The following is a 16257-nucleotide window of genomic DNA, read 5'->3' as shown; positions in this document are numbered from 1 at the left end:
TATTCTCTTCTCACGAGACCCAAGAGCTGCAAAGACACCTACAAGGGCTGCACGAAGCAGGAGAACCATTTGGCTTAAAAATAAAGCCTGAAAAAGAGCCAGGTTATGTTTAATAAATTCATCAAATAGTGGATTTTTTTTAAATATCTGTAGAAGAACTAGAAGTAGTAGACCACTAAATACTCCTTGTCCAACAGATCTCAATGGAAGGTGATACAATACAATAAAGGAAATTAAATGGCATGTTAAATGTGATTGGCAGGCATTCGGCAACCTAATATAATTTTCAAGAACAACCTCCCTCCCTGTATGTCTGAAGAGAAAGGTTTTTGATCAGTGTGTGCTACCTGTTCCAACACATTCTGGTGAAACATGGGCATTCACCTCACAACTGATGCAAAAGCTACGAGTGATGCAAAGAACCTCGCAGTCGCTAACGCCATCAACAAACAGCCTTAGCCTTGATAAGGGGATCCGCTGCTCCAACAACAAACCCAGCACGACACGGCGGCAGCTGACAGCTTGGAAACGGAGGCTGCTGACAGTCAATTCTGGGCATAGCTCAGTCAAAGCCCAGAAACTGCAAACAAGCTGAACGGCTAACGGAGTGGTGAAGCCTCCATGGAACACAGCCAGGTGCCGAAACGGCAACAAAAAGGCTGGAGAGAAGAACTCGTGGGTCCAATCTCCTCAGAAGCCGTTAGGACCAGGGAATAAATCCCGCCCAAAAAACCTCCGCACCAAGCACCTAATTTATCAATTTAGAATAGCCAATAAAGCGAATTACAACTTATTACCAATTAATCCTACTTGCAACTAATAAATCTGTCGGAGAGATCACCAGACACAACCAGTCCAAAGGAAACGGACTGAATCTAAGCTGGGGAGGCTAGCACGGAGGGCGGGACTTGTCAATTGGTAGACCCAGTCCTATTGGATACTGGCTGGAATACCCATGTCTGGATGATGTCTCCACCTACTGGGAGAAGAACCTCGGAAAGAGACAAGCTCGGCATCACAAGACAAGATAGAAAGAGCTGCACGTGGATTAGAGAACAAATGAAAGTATACGAGATCATCAAAAGAGTAAAAGAATGGAAACAGAAATGGGCTGGTCACAGAGCAAGAAGAACTGAGGGCAGGTGGACCAAGGCGGTCGTAGATCAAAAGCGTCCACGAAAGAGACCTAAAACAAGATGGATTAAGGACATCAGCAAGTATCAAGGGCTCAACTGGCCAAAGAAACCTCAGGGCCATATTGGTTGGAAACATGTGGAAGAGGTCTTTCTTCATCCTGCAGTGGATGGACAATGGCTAGAATGAGGATGAGGATGAAAGTGATTTTAAAAACTATAAAACACAACCAGTTCAAACATAAAACAAAAACCTGGTGCCAATCTGTGCTAATGTACCATCATCCAATCTTCTCCCAAACCTTGACAGAAAAGCTGGCTCAGCTGCCCTGCAGGAGGCCGTCTCTCTGCTGCCCATTTTACAGATGGGGATGACCAGCTGAGAGTCAGAGCAGAAATGGAAGTCCTGGCCCTGCCACACCACTCAAAGTCCAACCTCTTGAAACGCCCGCTAGCTCCAACTGTCTCAGGGGGGCAAGAACCTCTCCGAGGTCTTACTTAGTGCCCAAGAGAGTTTAGCTGAATGACTGGGACATTCAAAGCAGGTGGAAAAGCAGATGCGTTGCAGAATGCAGCTTGCAGCTGGCCAGCTACAATAGATTCCAAGCATTGGAACTGAACCTGGAGGTTGCAAAGCCCTGGCTGGGCCAGCATTCACATCCCAAGTCTGAACCCAACCAGGAGGGGCTGGAATATCAGGGTTATATTTTGCCAAAGGGAGCCATCTTGCAACTGGGGCTGAGCCCCCAGCGGTGAGCCAAAACTATCAAAACAGGCATGCAACGCAAAAGCTGCACTGTGGGTCAAGCATTTCAACACACACACACATACACGTTTTCACCTTGGAAGAATGCAAGGACCTCCTCAGCTCAACAGCCCAAACAATGAAAGACTCGCTAACTGTGAGGCTCAGTGCTCCTCAACCTTGGCCACTTTTAAGATGGGTGGACTTTAACTCCGAAAATTCCTCAGCCACCGTACGGCCTCTTTCACATATACCTCGTCCACCTGGTCTGGTGTCAAGACTCTTATCTCCGATTGGTGACCCTGTCAGTGGTTAAAGAAGGGCACATGCAAGCCTCGTGCATGGAGCCCCATGCAGGAGTGGGTCATTGCGCTGAAGCTTCCGTCCTCACCTTCCGTGGACTGTCCATGTAGGTGGGTGTCATGGCGATGCTGCCCGTCTCCGCTGGCTGAACAGAGGTCTTCCCAGCAAGGACTGCGGCTTGTTGTTCCCCCAATATCCTAGAAACAAGCCAAAGAAGTTCCTGAAAATCTCTCAGCCTTCACTGTAGAAGAAACGTTCATTTAGTGACTGTTTCAAGTTATAACAGCACTGAAAAAAGTGGCATGACCATTTTTCACACTTATGATCCTTCTGGCATCCCCATGGTCACATGATTTTCGGATGCTTGATGACTGGTTCATATTTACGACAGTTGCAGTCCTGGGGTCATGTGATTATTTTGGGGTGAACTTCTGACAAGCACAGTCAGTGGGGAAGCCAAATTTACTTAAGAATCATGTTAATTTAACAACTGCAGTGATTCACTTAACAGGTGTGGCCAGAAAAATTGTAAAATGGGGCATCCTTGCTATCTATGATGCAGATGTCAACTTCGAACCGAACCTGGCAGCAGCCATTTTCCTCAGTGGCCACCCAGAGGGGGAGGGAGGTTGGAATGCCTTACTAGACACAACAGAGAGCTTTCTCTTGAGGACCAAGGTCATCTCTACTGGCAACAGATGAGGTTGGGGAAGAAGTGCCCAATTGGCCAAATTGACACTTGGGGATGGAGTTGTCTCATAGTTTGGTTGTACTGAAACCGCGCCCCACAGGAGGATAAGAAGGATCCTAGTCTCAGGGATCAGATTTGCTTGGGCTCCTTAGTTGGAGCCTTGACACAAGATTTGACTTGTGTCAGATTATTGAGGCATGAAAAGGGTGGAAGACTCCAGAGAGAGTTATCAAGTGTGCATACATGAAGTAGATCCTATGCACTCAGAGGTTCTTCCAGAGGGATCCAACTCACTGATTGGCTGAACCACTTCCGTGCCGGACAGATATGAAGCATGCAGGTTCCTAAACTGAGAAACTGGGATGGGTGGATGCATATATGGAGAGAGTGACACAATCCCGTGCAGGTGTGCTTCTCCGGAAACTCACCTCTGGCTGGCCTCCATCTCCAAGAGAGCCGAGAGTGCCGAGGTCCCCTTCTTGGCCAGCGGAGGCGGCCCTGGAGGTTCCAGAGAGGGGGCAGGAAGGGGACTGGTGATCTGCAGGCCTTTCATTACAGGACCTTTCTGGACAGGAGGAAGACAACAAAGAGTCAGCGAGAGGAGGGAAAGAGAAGAGATGCTCATGGGGACCTGAAAGGGGGGTGGGTCAGTTTTAGGACAGCCTTGAATTTTCCCAAAGGACTCTGGGAATGTTTTGGGAGCTTTCTGCCTTTTATCTATGATGGACAGCAGCTCCAACAACAGAGAGAATTTGTTCTATCCCTTTCTTGAAAGCAGAGGTGCAGGCATTGCACACTCTTCCAAGGACGGTCATCTGAACTAGATGTTTTTTATTGTGTTTTAGCTGTAAGCTGATGAGACACGGGAAGATTCAGCAGGAAACAAATCTGACAGGTAAATGAAATCTTACTTTCTTCACTTGGGAGGAGGAGACCTTTTCATCCTCCTTTTCTTAAAAAAAACCTCCATTGGCCAAGAGGATGAGACACCCTTGTGCTCCTTCTACAATGGAATCCCAGCCCAGTTCTGTTCTGCAACCAGAGGTCCAGTGGGGAACCCCAAGCCCCTCGAAGCTCCCGGACGGAGTGCCCCGACTTACCCGGATGATCCGGTCTGAACGGTGCCGCCTGCGGATGCGATTCAGCCCTTCCACAAAGCGAATGAAGCCGTCCAAAAGCTGCCACTCCTCTTCGTCGGAGCGAGCCTGGCTGCCATAGATGTCACAGTGGGCTTCGCCTTCCATGATGCGCTTGGTGGCGCTGATGCAGGCCGGCAGGAGCAGGAAACGTGTCCGCCAGAATTTGAGCGACTCAATCAGGCTGCATGGAGAGAAAGTGGCAGCCATGGGGGGGCGAGATCAAACCAGTGGTTTCCTCCATGGGGCTATCATAGGCTGTCATTGGACACAGATGTTTCCCAGTGACGGTTTCAAAAGCTCTCTTGTCCCCGCAACCTTCAGTTTAAACCTTTAAATATTAAAAGCCTGGAAGGAAGGGAGGCCCTTCCCCACTGGGCCATCTGGAAGGATAAGTGTCCAAAACAGGGTTTTTCTTCTGCCCCAAAATGATAAGAGGTACGAGCATTGAATTGCCAGGAGGGTCGTTTATTAAATCTATTCCATATCTTGAAATATTAAGAGATACAGATCAGGAAAGTCATATTTGTATTAAAAGTCATAATGCAGGATTCAATCGCCGGGACCAAAAGTTTCTTCTTCCAGGTTTTTGGGCTCGTACTGCAGCCCATCATCAGGGAAGCACTCTCTCTAGAATAGTTAGATATTTCCCTCCAGACATTTTGGAGAGAGAGAATTTCCCTGATGATGGTTTCCCAAAAGCTTGGAAGAAGAAAAAACCTTTGGCCCCGATGACCGACTCAGACTGGCTCCTGCAACTTTTATCCTGGGACTTGTATGTTTGTCTTCATTCATGTAAAAAAATAACAACCAAAATGCAAAAAGGGATTTGCAGATGGCAAGTCATGGAATCTATTACAGCAGCACGTTTATCGCTGCAGGGGAAAAGAAAGCCACGCCTTGGACATCCTTCCTCATCTTTCCTCTCCCCAGGCCCTGAATCCAGTTCCAGGGAATCGGTGGACATCTGAGCTTCCAGCCTCTGGTTTCCCACACAGGAGCAATAAGCCTAAAGAGAAAGTCCAGAGCATCTTTTCTTACTGGGCAACTGCAAATGTCCCCTATTAATACTGAAATGACTTCCATTTTTTTTTCTCCAGGTTTTTTTTGGAACGCTTTGGCTCATTTTGAAAAATAGAGACCCAGGTGAAAGATCTTTCAAGATCCTGCACAGCGATGCTCCCCTCCTTTCATTCCCCATGGCCTTTCATCAACCTCTTTTAACTCCCTTCTCTACATTCTCCCTTAACCTCTGACACACCCAGGAGCAAACGCAAGGTGTTGCTCCAGGTCAGACGCTTTGTCCTCCTGGCCCAATACTGCTAGAGGCATCCTGGGTGCTTTCTGGGCTTGGATGTTTCCTTGCAGACATTTCATTTCCCAAAGTAGTTAACATCATCAGTGCTACCACTAGCTCTGATCACTAGCACTAACTAGCTAGCATCACTAGTTCTGATGATGTTACCTAGTTTGGGTAACAAAAGAAAGCAACCAGGCTGAGAGAGCACCAAGGGCCCCTCATTTCAATCCTGAGCTACAAATATTCTCTACATATCCTGCTATCCCTCCCACTGCAAGGGTTGTTCCCTGATTTAGGGATGGCACTTCCCACATGTCAGAATCAGGGAGATCGCTAATTGAAACAGAGCCTTATCCTTCTAGCTGAGACTACAGGACCCTCTGAATTTGGGTTAACGGAGAATGCACATTGCTGATGCAGCTGTGATTATTATTAATTCCAAATTCTCTGTGAAATGCAAGAACGATGAGCAAAAACCTTATTTCTCCCTCATGTTCTGTAATGCACTGTGTGGGTGACCTTGGGAGACGAGGGGAAGAGAAGCTGCCTACGAAGCAACCAGGCAAGAGAGACAGGAGTCCCTAGGGGCTTAAACGGACAGAGAAAGAAACTTAAAAAGGATCCGCACGAATGGATCAAGCAGTTAGAAGTGGTTTGTATCTTCAGAGTTGTAGTTTTAGTCAATGAGTCTTACAATAAACCAGCATTATTTCAGTTAGACTGGCCATCCTACCTTTGGGACCCCTCACAAGGGCATCCTTTTAAAGAACCAGGTGCTTCCTATGCACTATTTAAAGAGTTGGGGAACCAAGGCCCTCTGCTTACCTGAAATCCTCCGAACCAGCCGAGCAGATGTACTGATCCAGGTAATTCCACTTATATTCCTCTAACCTCTCGTGGGAGAAGTCCACCCAGCAAGAGACAAACTCTGAGTCTGAGTGGGAAGGACACAGGCTGTAAGTGTAATTGATCTGGGTAGATTCATACGGGTACCTAAAGGGAACAAAAACATGAAAGCAAGCCTTTTCAAGTCAGATGCCACAAGGGGAGGTCTCTTAACATAAAAGTAGCTGATGAATGCCTTTCACCGACTTTCCTACTCTCATGCACAAGACCGTGAAACCTCATGACCCCTGCTAATTATGAATGGCCCGCTGAGTTCCCCAGGGAATATAAAGCCGACGGGTGAGGCTACCGGATGCATTGTCTGTGTTAGGGTGAAGAGCAAGGGCTCTGATAGGCTTTCAGGATTCTTTTCCAACGCTCTAAAACAGATGCCTCCAATGTTGGCAAATTTGCGGCTTGTGGACTTCAACTCCCAGAATTCCTCGGTCAGCCATGCTGGAAGTTGAAGTCCACAAAATTGCCAAGAATGGAGGCCCTGCCCTAAAGAACAATGAAGACCCTGCAAGACTTCCAGTGGCTCCCATTGCCTAATCAAAGAGTGGACAAGAACAGATACTCACTTTGGTAGATACCGAGTGACCGTGATGATTTTGTCCTTCAGGGTCACTTTATGGAAGGTCCGGCCCATGCTCAGCCAGTACTGGTCATCCTCCTCAGGTCGATTGCGTGACACAAGACCTGGGCGGAGAAAAAAGATTACTTAGAACGACCGTTGACTTACCTGAACGGTCCTTCTATGTGCGCTGTGAGGGGAATGCAAGCATGGGTTTGATTGATTTGATTTGATTTATTCGGTTTGTATGCCGCCCTATTCCCGAGAGACTCAGGGCGGCTAACAATCAAAAAGGGAAGAGGGGTACAAAATGAAAATAAAAAATAAGAAGACAAACACATTTTAAAAGCAGCAACAGTCATACCCTTCGAATGGGGCTGAAAGATTTAGCAGCCCCAGGCCTGCCGGGTTAACTTTGTCCATTAGCCTAGAGACTGAGTTATGTAAATGTTGACCACGCCTCCTCTGACTGGATGGGTTAGTTTGTACGAAGTCAGAGAGTTAACGATGTGTAGCAATGTCAATGATGGCCGTAGCCAAAAACAAGCCTTAATAGTCACGTTCAGAGTAAGTCAAGTCATTAAGAAGAGCAAGGTCAGTCCTCGAGTCAGAGTCTTGAGGTAGCCCTGGGCAGCCGAAGCTGCGGGCGGGTTTGGATTCCCCTCGCAGCGCACATAGAAGGACTGTTCAGATAAGTCAACGGTCATTCTCCTGTGCGCTGCTTGGGGAATCCAAGCATGGGACATGCCAAAGCAATTACGTGCCAGGGCGGGAGCTAGGCTGGTCAGGGTGCCCCGGAGAAGAAATCACCCTTTGCAACACTCGCCGCCCAAAGGAAGCCTCAGCCGAGGCAAACACATCAACCTTGTAATGTCGAATATATGGTGATGGCGACGACCAGGTAGCTGCCCTGCAAATCTCCTCCACTGAGGGCTTGCGTAGCCCAGGCCGCTGTGGTAGCTGCACTCCTGGTAGAATGAGGAGTAATGCACCTGGGAACCGGCCGGGATTAGCTGTCATAAGCAAGAGCGATGCACGCCTTTAATCATCGGCCGATGATATGGGAAGACACCTTCTCTCCCATGGATGATGGTTGAAAGGATACAAAGGATGCAGTGTGCTTCACATAGCGCCAAAGAGTCCTGCGCACCTCCAGGTGGTGCCACTGGCGTTCCTACGGATGGGAAGTGCGGGGGCAGAAGTCCTGGAGGACGAGCTCCTGAGCCCTGTGGAATAACGTGTTGATTTTTGGGAGGAAGGTCAGGTCCAAGCAAAGGACGACTCTGTTGGGATGGAATATGCAGAGGTCCGCGCGAACTGAAAGCGCCGCCAACTCAGACACCCTCCTGGCCGATGTGATGGCCACCAAAAACACAGTCTTAAGAGTCAGTAAGCGAAGGCTGATGGATTTAATGGACACGAATGGGGAGGCCGTAAGAGCCCTGAGCACCAAGGTCAAGTCCCAAGTAGGGTAACGATGCACAGTCTGAGGTCTGAAATTAGCTGCACCTTTCAAAAAGGATTTGACCCGTGAATGGTGAGGCAATGCACGGCCATGGCCGCCCCCAATCACCGTGGCTAAGGCTGCGACCTGCTGGTGAAGAGTGTTGGGTACTAAACCCTTGTCAAGTCCTGTTTGCAAAAAGTCCAAGACTTGGGGCACTGAAGCCTTTATAGGGTCAGCTCCGGTGCAGCGGCACCACCTGCAGAAGGCCTGCCAGGTGGCCTCGTATATATGAGTAGTAGATGGGTGACGGGCCGCTTGAATAGTGTCAATAATCTTACTTGAGTAGTGTAGTCCGGTTAGAATAGCCCGCTCACGTGCCACACGGCTAACTGTAGCAGCTGGGGGTTCGGGTGGATGAGAGCCCCCTGGTTGAGCTTGATCTGATTGTCTGGAATCCTCCACGGGCGTGAGACCGACAGGTACATGAGGTCTGCGTACCAGGGATGCCGGGGTCACATCGGAGCCACCAATAGAACTTCCGCCTGCTCCATCAGGATCTTTTGAATGACCAGCGGAAGGAGAGGTGGGAAGGCCGCCTGGCCATGGACTGCATAGAGCATCCACCCTTTCTGTCCCGGGAGTCTGGTACCTGATGTAAAATCGCGGTAGTTGCGAGTTGTGAGGCTGGGCAAACAGGTCCACCTTGGGTTGGCCGAACTGGCAAGAGAGCTCCTGGAATAGATCAGGGTGGAGTTGCCACTCCGCTTGATCCACAGTGGCCCTGCTCAGCCAGTCCGCCTGTGTGTTGGAGTTGCCCGAGATGTGCTCCGCCCGAATTGTCAACAGTCTGTTCTCTGCCCATTGATGTAGTTTCTCCGCCTCCAACATCAGGGCCCTGGAGTGGGTGCCCCCTTGGCGGTTGACATGGGCCTTGGAGGCCACATTGTCGGTCAAGACCAGTATGTGGTTGTGTGACACTATGTCCCGGAACTCTTGGAGGGCTAGACGGATGGCCCGGGGTTCCAGCCAATTGATGCTGTTTCTCAGCTCTCGATTCGACCAGTGGCCCTGTGTGACTCGGTCCAGGGCATGGGCCCCCCACGCGAATAGACTAGCATCCATTGTAACTTGGATGCGGTCCGGTTCCTTGAATGGACACCCCTTGAGAAGTTTGGAGGATGTCCACCACCGGAGGGACCCGAGAGGCTTGGGCGGGAGCCGAACCTTGATCTGGGAATGCCTGGTGTGTGCCCTCTGGAAGGGGAGCAGGAACCAGTGAAGTGGGCGGGCATGGAACCTGGCCCAGGGAACAATGTTGATACAGGAAATCATTTTCCCGAGTAGGTGGGAAAGCGTTGCCAGTGGTAAGAGTCTCTGAGATAATACCTGACTCACCAGGTGCTGGATGCTCTGTCATCTTTCTGGAGACAGGGACACTTCGCATGTCACAGAATTGATGATGGTCCCCAGTGGAGCAACAATGTGGTCGGCTGCAGGTGACTCTTGGGGAGGTTCAGGACAAACCCGTGTCTCTGTAGTGAGTCCATTGTTACCTGTAGATCCCGTAGGGGCCTGGTTCCGAGATGGAGACAAAACCAAGATGTCATCTAGGTAACAATTCACTCGAATCGGAACTGAGCGAAGCGACGCCGCTACAGCAGCCAGGAGCTTGGTAAATGTTCGAGGGGCCGATGACAAGCCGAAGGGTAAGGCCCGGTATTGAAAGTGTCGGCCAGAGAAATGAAAGCATAGAAACCTCCGATGAGCCGGATAGATGGACTCCTTGATGTCAACTGATATCATCATGCCGCCCTGGCGGATGGATGCCAAGATGCTTTTGAGGGATTGCATCTTGAATTTTTGATACTTATGGTGGTTTATGGTTTTATTATTTATAGGCCGCCCTTTTCCCTGAGGGGACTCAGGGCGGCTTACAATATATAGGGAGGGGAGTACAAGACAATAAGACATAAAACAATACATAAAAATAGTACACAACATTCATCATTCGGTTGGGGACGGATTACGATCTTTATCCCCAGGCCTGACGGGATAGCCAGGTCTTGAGGGCTGTGCGGAAGGTCTGGACGGTGGTGAGGGTACGAATCTCCATGGGGAGATCGTTCCAAAGGGTTGGAGCTACTACTGAAAAGGCTCTCCTCCGTGTAGTTGCCAGTCGACACTGACTGGCGGATGGAACTCGGAGGAGGCCTAATCTGTGCGATCTAATAGGTCGTGAGGAGGTAATCGGCAGGAGGCGGTCTCTCAAGTACGCAGATCCACTACCATGAAGGGCTTTATGGGTGGTAAGTAGCACCTTGAAGCGCACCCGGAGATCAACAGGTAGCCAGCGCAGCTCGCGGAGGATAGGTGTTATGTGGGCGAACCGAGGTGCACCCACGATCACTCGCGCGGCCGCATTCTGGACTAGCTGAAGTCGCCGGGTGCTCTTCAAGGGCAGCCCCATGTAGAGCACATTGCAATATTCCAGCCTAGAGGTCACAAGGGCCTGAGTGATTGTTGTGAGAGCCTCCCGGTTCAGGTAGGGTCGCAACTGGCGCACCAGGCGAACCTGGGCAAATGCCCCCCTGGTCACAGCCATCAGATGGTGGTCGAAGGTCAGCTGTGGGTCCAGGAGGACTCCCGAGTTGCGAACCCTGTCTGAGGGGTATAAAGTTTGGCCCCCCAGCCTGAGTGATGGAGCACTAGCCAAATTATTGGGAGGGAAACACAACAGCCACTCGGTCTTCTCCGGGTTGAGTACAAGCTTGTTAGCCCTCACCCAGTCCCTAACGGCTTCAAGACCCCGGTTCATCACGTCTACCGCTTCATTGAGTTGGCACGGGGCGGACAGATACAACTGGGTATCGTCCGCATATTGGTGGTATCTTATCCCGTGCCTCCGAATGATCTCGCCCAGCGGTTTCATGTAGATGTTAAATAGTAGGGGGGATAAGACCGAACCCTGCGGCACCCCATATGTTAGGGGCCTAGGGGTTGATCTCTGCCCCCCAACTAACACCGACTGCGACCTGTCCGAGAGGTAGGAGGAGAACCACTGCAAAACAGTGCCTCCCACCCCCACCTCCCGCAGTCTTCGCAGAAGGATACCATGGTCGATGGTATCGAAAGCTGCCGAGAGGTCAAGGAGAACCAGGATGGAGGCATGGCCTCCATCCCTGGCTCTCCAGAGATCATCGGTCAATGCGACCAAAGCGGTTTCAGTGCTGTAACCAGGTCTGAAGCCGGACTGGAAGGGGTCTAGGTAACTGGCTTCCTCCAAGGACCGTTGAAGCTGGAAGGCCACCACCTTCTCAACAACCTTCCCTACAAAGGGGAGGTTGGAGACTGGACGATAATTGTTGAGAACAGCTGGATCCAAAGATGGTTTCTTCAGGAGGGGTCTCACCACCGCCGCTTTAAGTGCGGAGGGGAAGTGCCCTCCCGAAGGGAGGCGGTAACGACCGCCTGGATCCAGCCTCGTGTCACCTCACTGCTGTTGGCGACCAACCAGGAGGGACACGGGTCCAGTACACAGGTGGAGGCACTCATAGCTCTCATGGCCTTGTCCACATCCCCAGGGGCAACATCCTGAAACTCAACCCAGGGGTGGTCTACCAATTTATCCTCTTGTGCCTCGGCTGGATCTGCAGAGGTGGAGTCCAAATCCGACCGAAACCGAGCAACTTTGTCCGTTAAGAACTGGACATAATCCTCAGCCCTACCCTGCAAGGGGTCCCCCATATCCCTCCTATGTAGGAGGGAGCGGGTTATCCTAAACAAGGCGGCTGGGCGGGACTCAGCGGACGCAACCAAGGTGGCAATATACGATCTTTTTGCTGTCCTAAGTGCCCTGATGTACTCCTTGGTGCAAGTTGTTAAGAGTGCTCGGTTCGATTCGGATTTATCGGACCTCCATAGGTGCTCTAGGCGTTTCCTCCGGCGCTTCCTCTCTCGGAGCTCCTCGGTGAACCAAGGAGGCCTCTGGGGTCCGCCGCCTCGGAGGGGCCGTAGTGGCGCAATCCGGTCAAGGGTCTCCGATGCTGCCGAATGCCAGGCAGCAACCAGATTCTCCACCGGACTGTGGGTGAGAGTATCAGGAATAACCCCAAGCTCCGTCTGGAACCTCAAGGGGTCCATAAGTCGCCTGGGGTGGAACCACTTGGTCGGTTCCTCCTCCCTACAGTGGGGGTTTGGCCTCCGAAAGTCAAGCCTCAGTAGGCAGTGGTCTGACCACGACAGGGGTATGATCTCATTGCCCCTCAGACCAAGATCACAAGTCCACTGCTCCGAGAGGAATACGAGGTCGAGCATGTGACCCACTGAGTGGGTTGGGCCCCGGATTACCTGGGTCAAGCCCATGGCCGTCATGGAAGCCATGAACTCCTGTGCCCCATCAGAGTGTTCACCGAGCGAAGGCAAATTGAAGTCCCCCAGGACCATAAGTCTGGGGAACTCAATTGCTAGCTCGGCTACCGACTCGAGGAGCGAGGGGAGGGCTGCTGCAACGCTGTTGGGAGGCAGGTACGTTAACAGCAAACCCACGACCCTTGAGGTCCAACTTCACCAGCAGGGACTCACACCCGACAAGCTCCGGAGCAGGGATCCTACGAGGTGCTAAAGACTCCCGGATAACAATAGCCACACCCCCACCCCTTCCCTGGGCTCTTGGCTGATGAAGCACCTGACATCCGTCTGGGCACATCTCTACGAGGGGGACTCCTCCCTCCGGGCCCAGCCAGGTTTCAGTAATACATGCCAGGTCTGCCCTCTCGTCTAAAATTAAGTCCCGGATGAGGGGAGCCTTGTGAACTACAGACCTGGCATTTAGCGACAACAGCCTGAGACCAGGGTCCTGATTACTCGCACCATCTGGCCTCGGAGTGGGACTCATAGGGCCGGAAGGAGGGATCTCTGTGACATAGCGAACCCTCCTTCCCCGGTAATGGCCAGCCCTAAAGTCCCCGCCATATCTGCCCCTCCCTGTTACGACCGTGATGCTCCGACCCACTCCCGTGGCCGTGGTCCCCTCAACCACCCCCACAGTTCCCGCATTCCCCGACAGGCCCTCCGAATCAAGCACACTCATTTATTCGCTCAAGCAGTCCCCACGTAATAGTTAAAAACACATAAAAATACAACAACCATAGAATAATAAAAGTGGGATCATTCAATTTACACATGCAAATCCCATACACTCATCGTACCATTTAAAATTTTGCGCAGCGTGTGTAGATCTTATAAAAGAACGTACAAAAAATATACAGAAGGAGAGGATGGCATTTCTTCCCTTCTTATGTAGTTGGGAAGATCCCAAGAGTCTAGGCGGTTAAGAAGACCGCCAAAGATGTTCAGTCCGGTTTGCCAACGATGTAAAGGAAGGCAAAGTCTGGGTAGTTGAGATGGTTTTCCTGGGGCGATGAGGGGGAATGCTGATCGGGCGGGTACAGTTTGTTCACACGTGTGGAAGCCCAAGAGATGTAATTGTAGGAGGGGTGGGTAGGTACTAATTAAAGAGGCGGTAAAGATGATGAACCAGCCAGAGAATGAAAAAAGTACCAGTAATGGCCACTGGGGGGAGTCTGAGGACCAAGTATGCTGCCTTTCAGGAGCAATGGCGTCCAATGTAAAAGAATCCAGTGAACGGCTCTGTCGGACGTGGCTCTCTTGAGGCAGCAACAGCAGCAGACCATAACCAGCACAACCAGCACAGCGAGGAGCCCGTCGTTGGAGTCCTGGGGTCACAGCCCTGGCAATTAGGTGATAGATGGAGCCCGACGGAGGCAGCGGCAAAATACAGAAAAAATGCCATGCCAGGAGGGGAGGGGGGAAATCAGCAGGGCCGTGGTGCAAAGCTGCAAAGCTGTGATGGGGGAAGAGAGCCAGTCCTCTAGTCCAGGCAGGCACTTCCATGAAGTTCCCCACCCCCTGTTCGGGGCACAAGCCAATACGCCGACGATAAAAGTTATTCAATAAAAAACCAGGTCTCCCAGGGCAGCGGGGCAGCTTCTCAGGGCGGCGAGGCCAAAACCACCGCCGCTCGCGTAAAGCTGCCGTTGCCGCCACCACCGTCACCGACCAGCTGTATGAGAAGATCGCCGAGGGAGGTAACACCGTCCAGGAGCCACCCAAAGGCAGCCCCCTCCTCAAATAATTACCTCCCCGGGAAGCCCGAGCGTTGACGTCTTGGAGGGACCCCTCCGTTATCATGTCTGGGGTCCTAATCTCCTGAAGTCTTTTGTTTCCTAGTTCCAATAGCCGGAGCGATGAGACTCGGCAGCCATCTCCCATTCTCACGCATGCGCATACTTGATGTATAGATTGAGCTCTTGGGCACTAGGAATAAGATGGAATAAAACCCTAGCCCCTCCTGACCCTTTGGCACCTGCTCTATGGCATTGATGGAGAGGTGTTGTATTTCGGTGTCCATGAGACGCCTTCTCACCAGGCACCTGGGTACAGGGCACTTGATGAATCATCTCGGGGGGATGGAGAGGAATTCTAGAGTGAGGCCAAGCCTCACGACCTGAAGGGCCCAGGCGTCAGACGTGGTCTTCGCCTACTGATGAGCGAAGGCCAGGAGACGCCCGCCAATGGGTTCCTCCCCCTGTGAGTCACCAGTACCTCCAAAAGGACCAGTTGCCAGCCCCACGAAATGGCATTCTGGCCTTGGATTGTGCCTGGTTCTGCTGGCGGCCCCTATCCCTGGCTCCCATGCGATCCTAGCCGCGGTCCTGCGGTTGGGTAAAGGCCCTGTTATAGTGGGGAACATAAGGGGCGGTAGTGAATCCTGAATCTCCAGCCCGAAAGGACTGGCGCCTATTATAAGGCTGCTGTCTCTTGTTGGTGCGCCCACTGGTGGAAGGGAGAACCTTACGCTTATCCCTAGTTTCAATGAGAATTGGATCTAGAAGAGATCCGAACAAGGCCCTACCTTTGAAGGGAGTGGAGGCAAAGCGCCACTTGGATTTAACATCAGCTTGCCAATGGCAAAGCCATAGCAAATGCCAGGACGCAACATTGGAAACGACAGCCCGAGATGCAAATTTCACTGCGTTAAGGGTGGCATCCGCAGAAAATTCCAGACCTGCCATCAGTTTGGTAATATCTTGGTGAAGGCGCATGTCCTCAGGGGCAAGCCTACTCTGCAACTGGCTGAGCCAGACCAAGGAGGTCCTATTAAAGGACGCCGCAGTAGCGGCATGTTAGGCCCAGGCCGCAGTCTGATGGGTCTTACGAATGACTGACTCGGCCTTACGGTCCTCCACCTACAAGCCTTTAAAAATCTCTGCTGGAATTAAAGCTGGGGAAGCGAGGGCAGCAACAGGTGGATCCACAGTTGGAAACTGTAGAATACCTTCTAATTCTGGAGTGGAGGTGTACAATTTCCTATCCCCATTGCTGGGTGGGGTAACCGCAGTCCGTTGATCCCACTGCTTTTGAACAAGATCTAGAAACAGTTTGGGGGAGGGGAATAACCTCCTGCTGGGAAATCTGTTCAGCAAAAAGGCGTTCAGTTGCATCCAGACCAACTGCAGTGCTATCCTTAGAGGCTGCCTCCCCCATGTGAGTGGTGGTCTTCGCCTTATACAATAAAGACTTAAACAAGGTGGGGCGAAATAACCCAGAAGAATTAGGCTGATCCAGAGCCAATTCTTCATCATCAGAAAAATCCCTGTCTATTACCTCACCTTCCTCCACTAAGGCCGAATCCTCACTATAAACTGAGGGCAGAGGCGAAGGTGGGTCTGTCTGAGGAATTGACAAATCGCCCTGTATGGCCTGAGTATCAGGGCCAGTCTGGGTACCAGTGGCCACTGGAACCTGGGCTCTACGATGCAGCTCCGCAACCACAGCCTTAGAAATAGCTGCAGCAATTAACTGGTAAATATCAGGAGGAAGGCCCAGATCCTGGCCTTCCACCGGTCTGAGGCCTGCAGCGGTAGGAGTAAATGTAGCAGAGGGCCCAGCACGTGGCACAGTGTAGGCCGAGGCTACACTGACCTCCGATAGAACCGGGAGTGATTGGGGCCCCAATACCCC

General features: G+C 51.4%; 1 protein-coding gene across 11 annotated transcripts in view; it reads right to left on the bottom strand.

The window, feature by feature from the left end:
- Nucleotides 1-16257, bottom strand: part of DEPDC5 (DEP domain containing 5, GATOR1 subcomplex subunit) — a 73261-nt gene that overhangs the window by 15108 nt on the left and 41896 nt on the right. For all 11 annotated transcript variants that reach the window (XR_015695545.1, XM_014066166.2, XM_014066155.2 and 8 more), the window contains 5 exons: nucleotides 6775-6892; nucleotides 6134-6301; nucleotides 3973-4192; nucleotides 3301-3437; nucleotides 2270-2378 (listed from right to left, as the gene is read on the bottom strand). Coding sequence is in view for 10 of the 11 variants with exons in the window: in XM_014066166.2 (XP_013921641.2) it covers nucleotides 2270-2378; nucleotides 3301-3437; nucleotides 3973-4192; nucleotides 6134-6301; nucleotides 6775-6892 (752 nt within the window). In the remaining variant the exon portion in view is untranslated. The remainder of the gene's footprint in view (nucleotides 1-2269; nucleotides 2379-3300; nucleotides 3438-3972; nucleotides 4193-6133; nucleotides 6302-6774; nucleotides 6893-16257) is intronic.

Source organism: Thamnophis sirtalis, unplaced genomic scaffold, assembly GCF_051295495.1.
Source record: "Thamnophis sirtalis isolate CommonGarterSnake01/CBP01778 unplaced genomic scaffold, rThaSir2_p1.2 scaffold_2, whole genome shotgun sequence".
NCBI classification, from domain to species: domain Eukaryota; kingdom Metazoa; phylum Chordata; class Lepidosauria; order Squamata; family Natricidae; genus Thamnophis; species Thamnophis sirtalis.
This window is presented reverse-complemented; position numbering and strand designations above follow the sequence as displayed.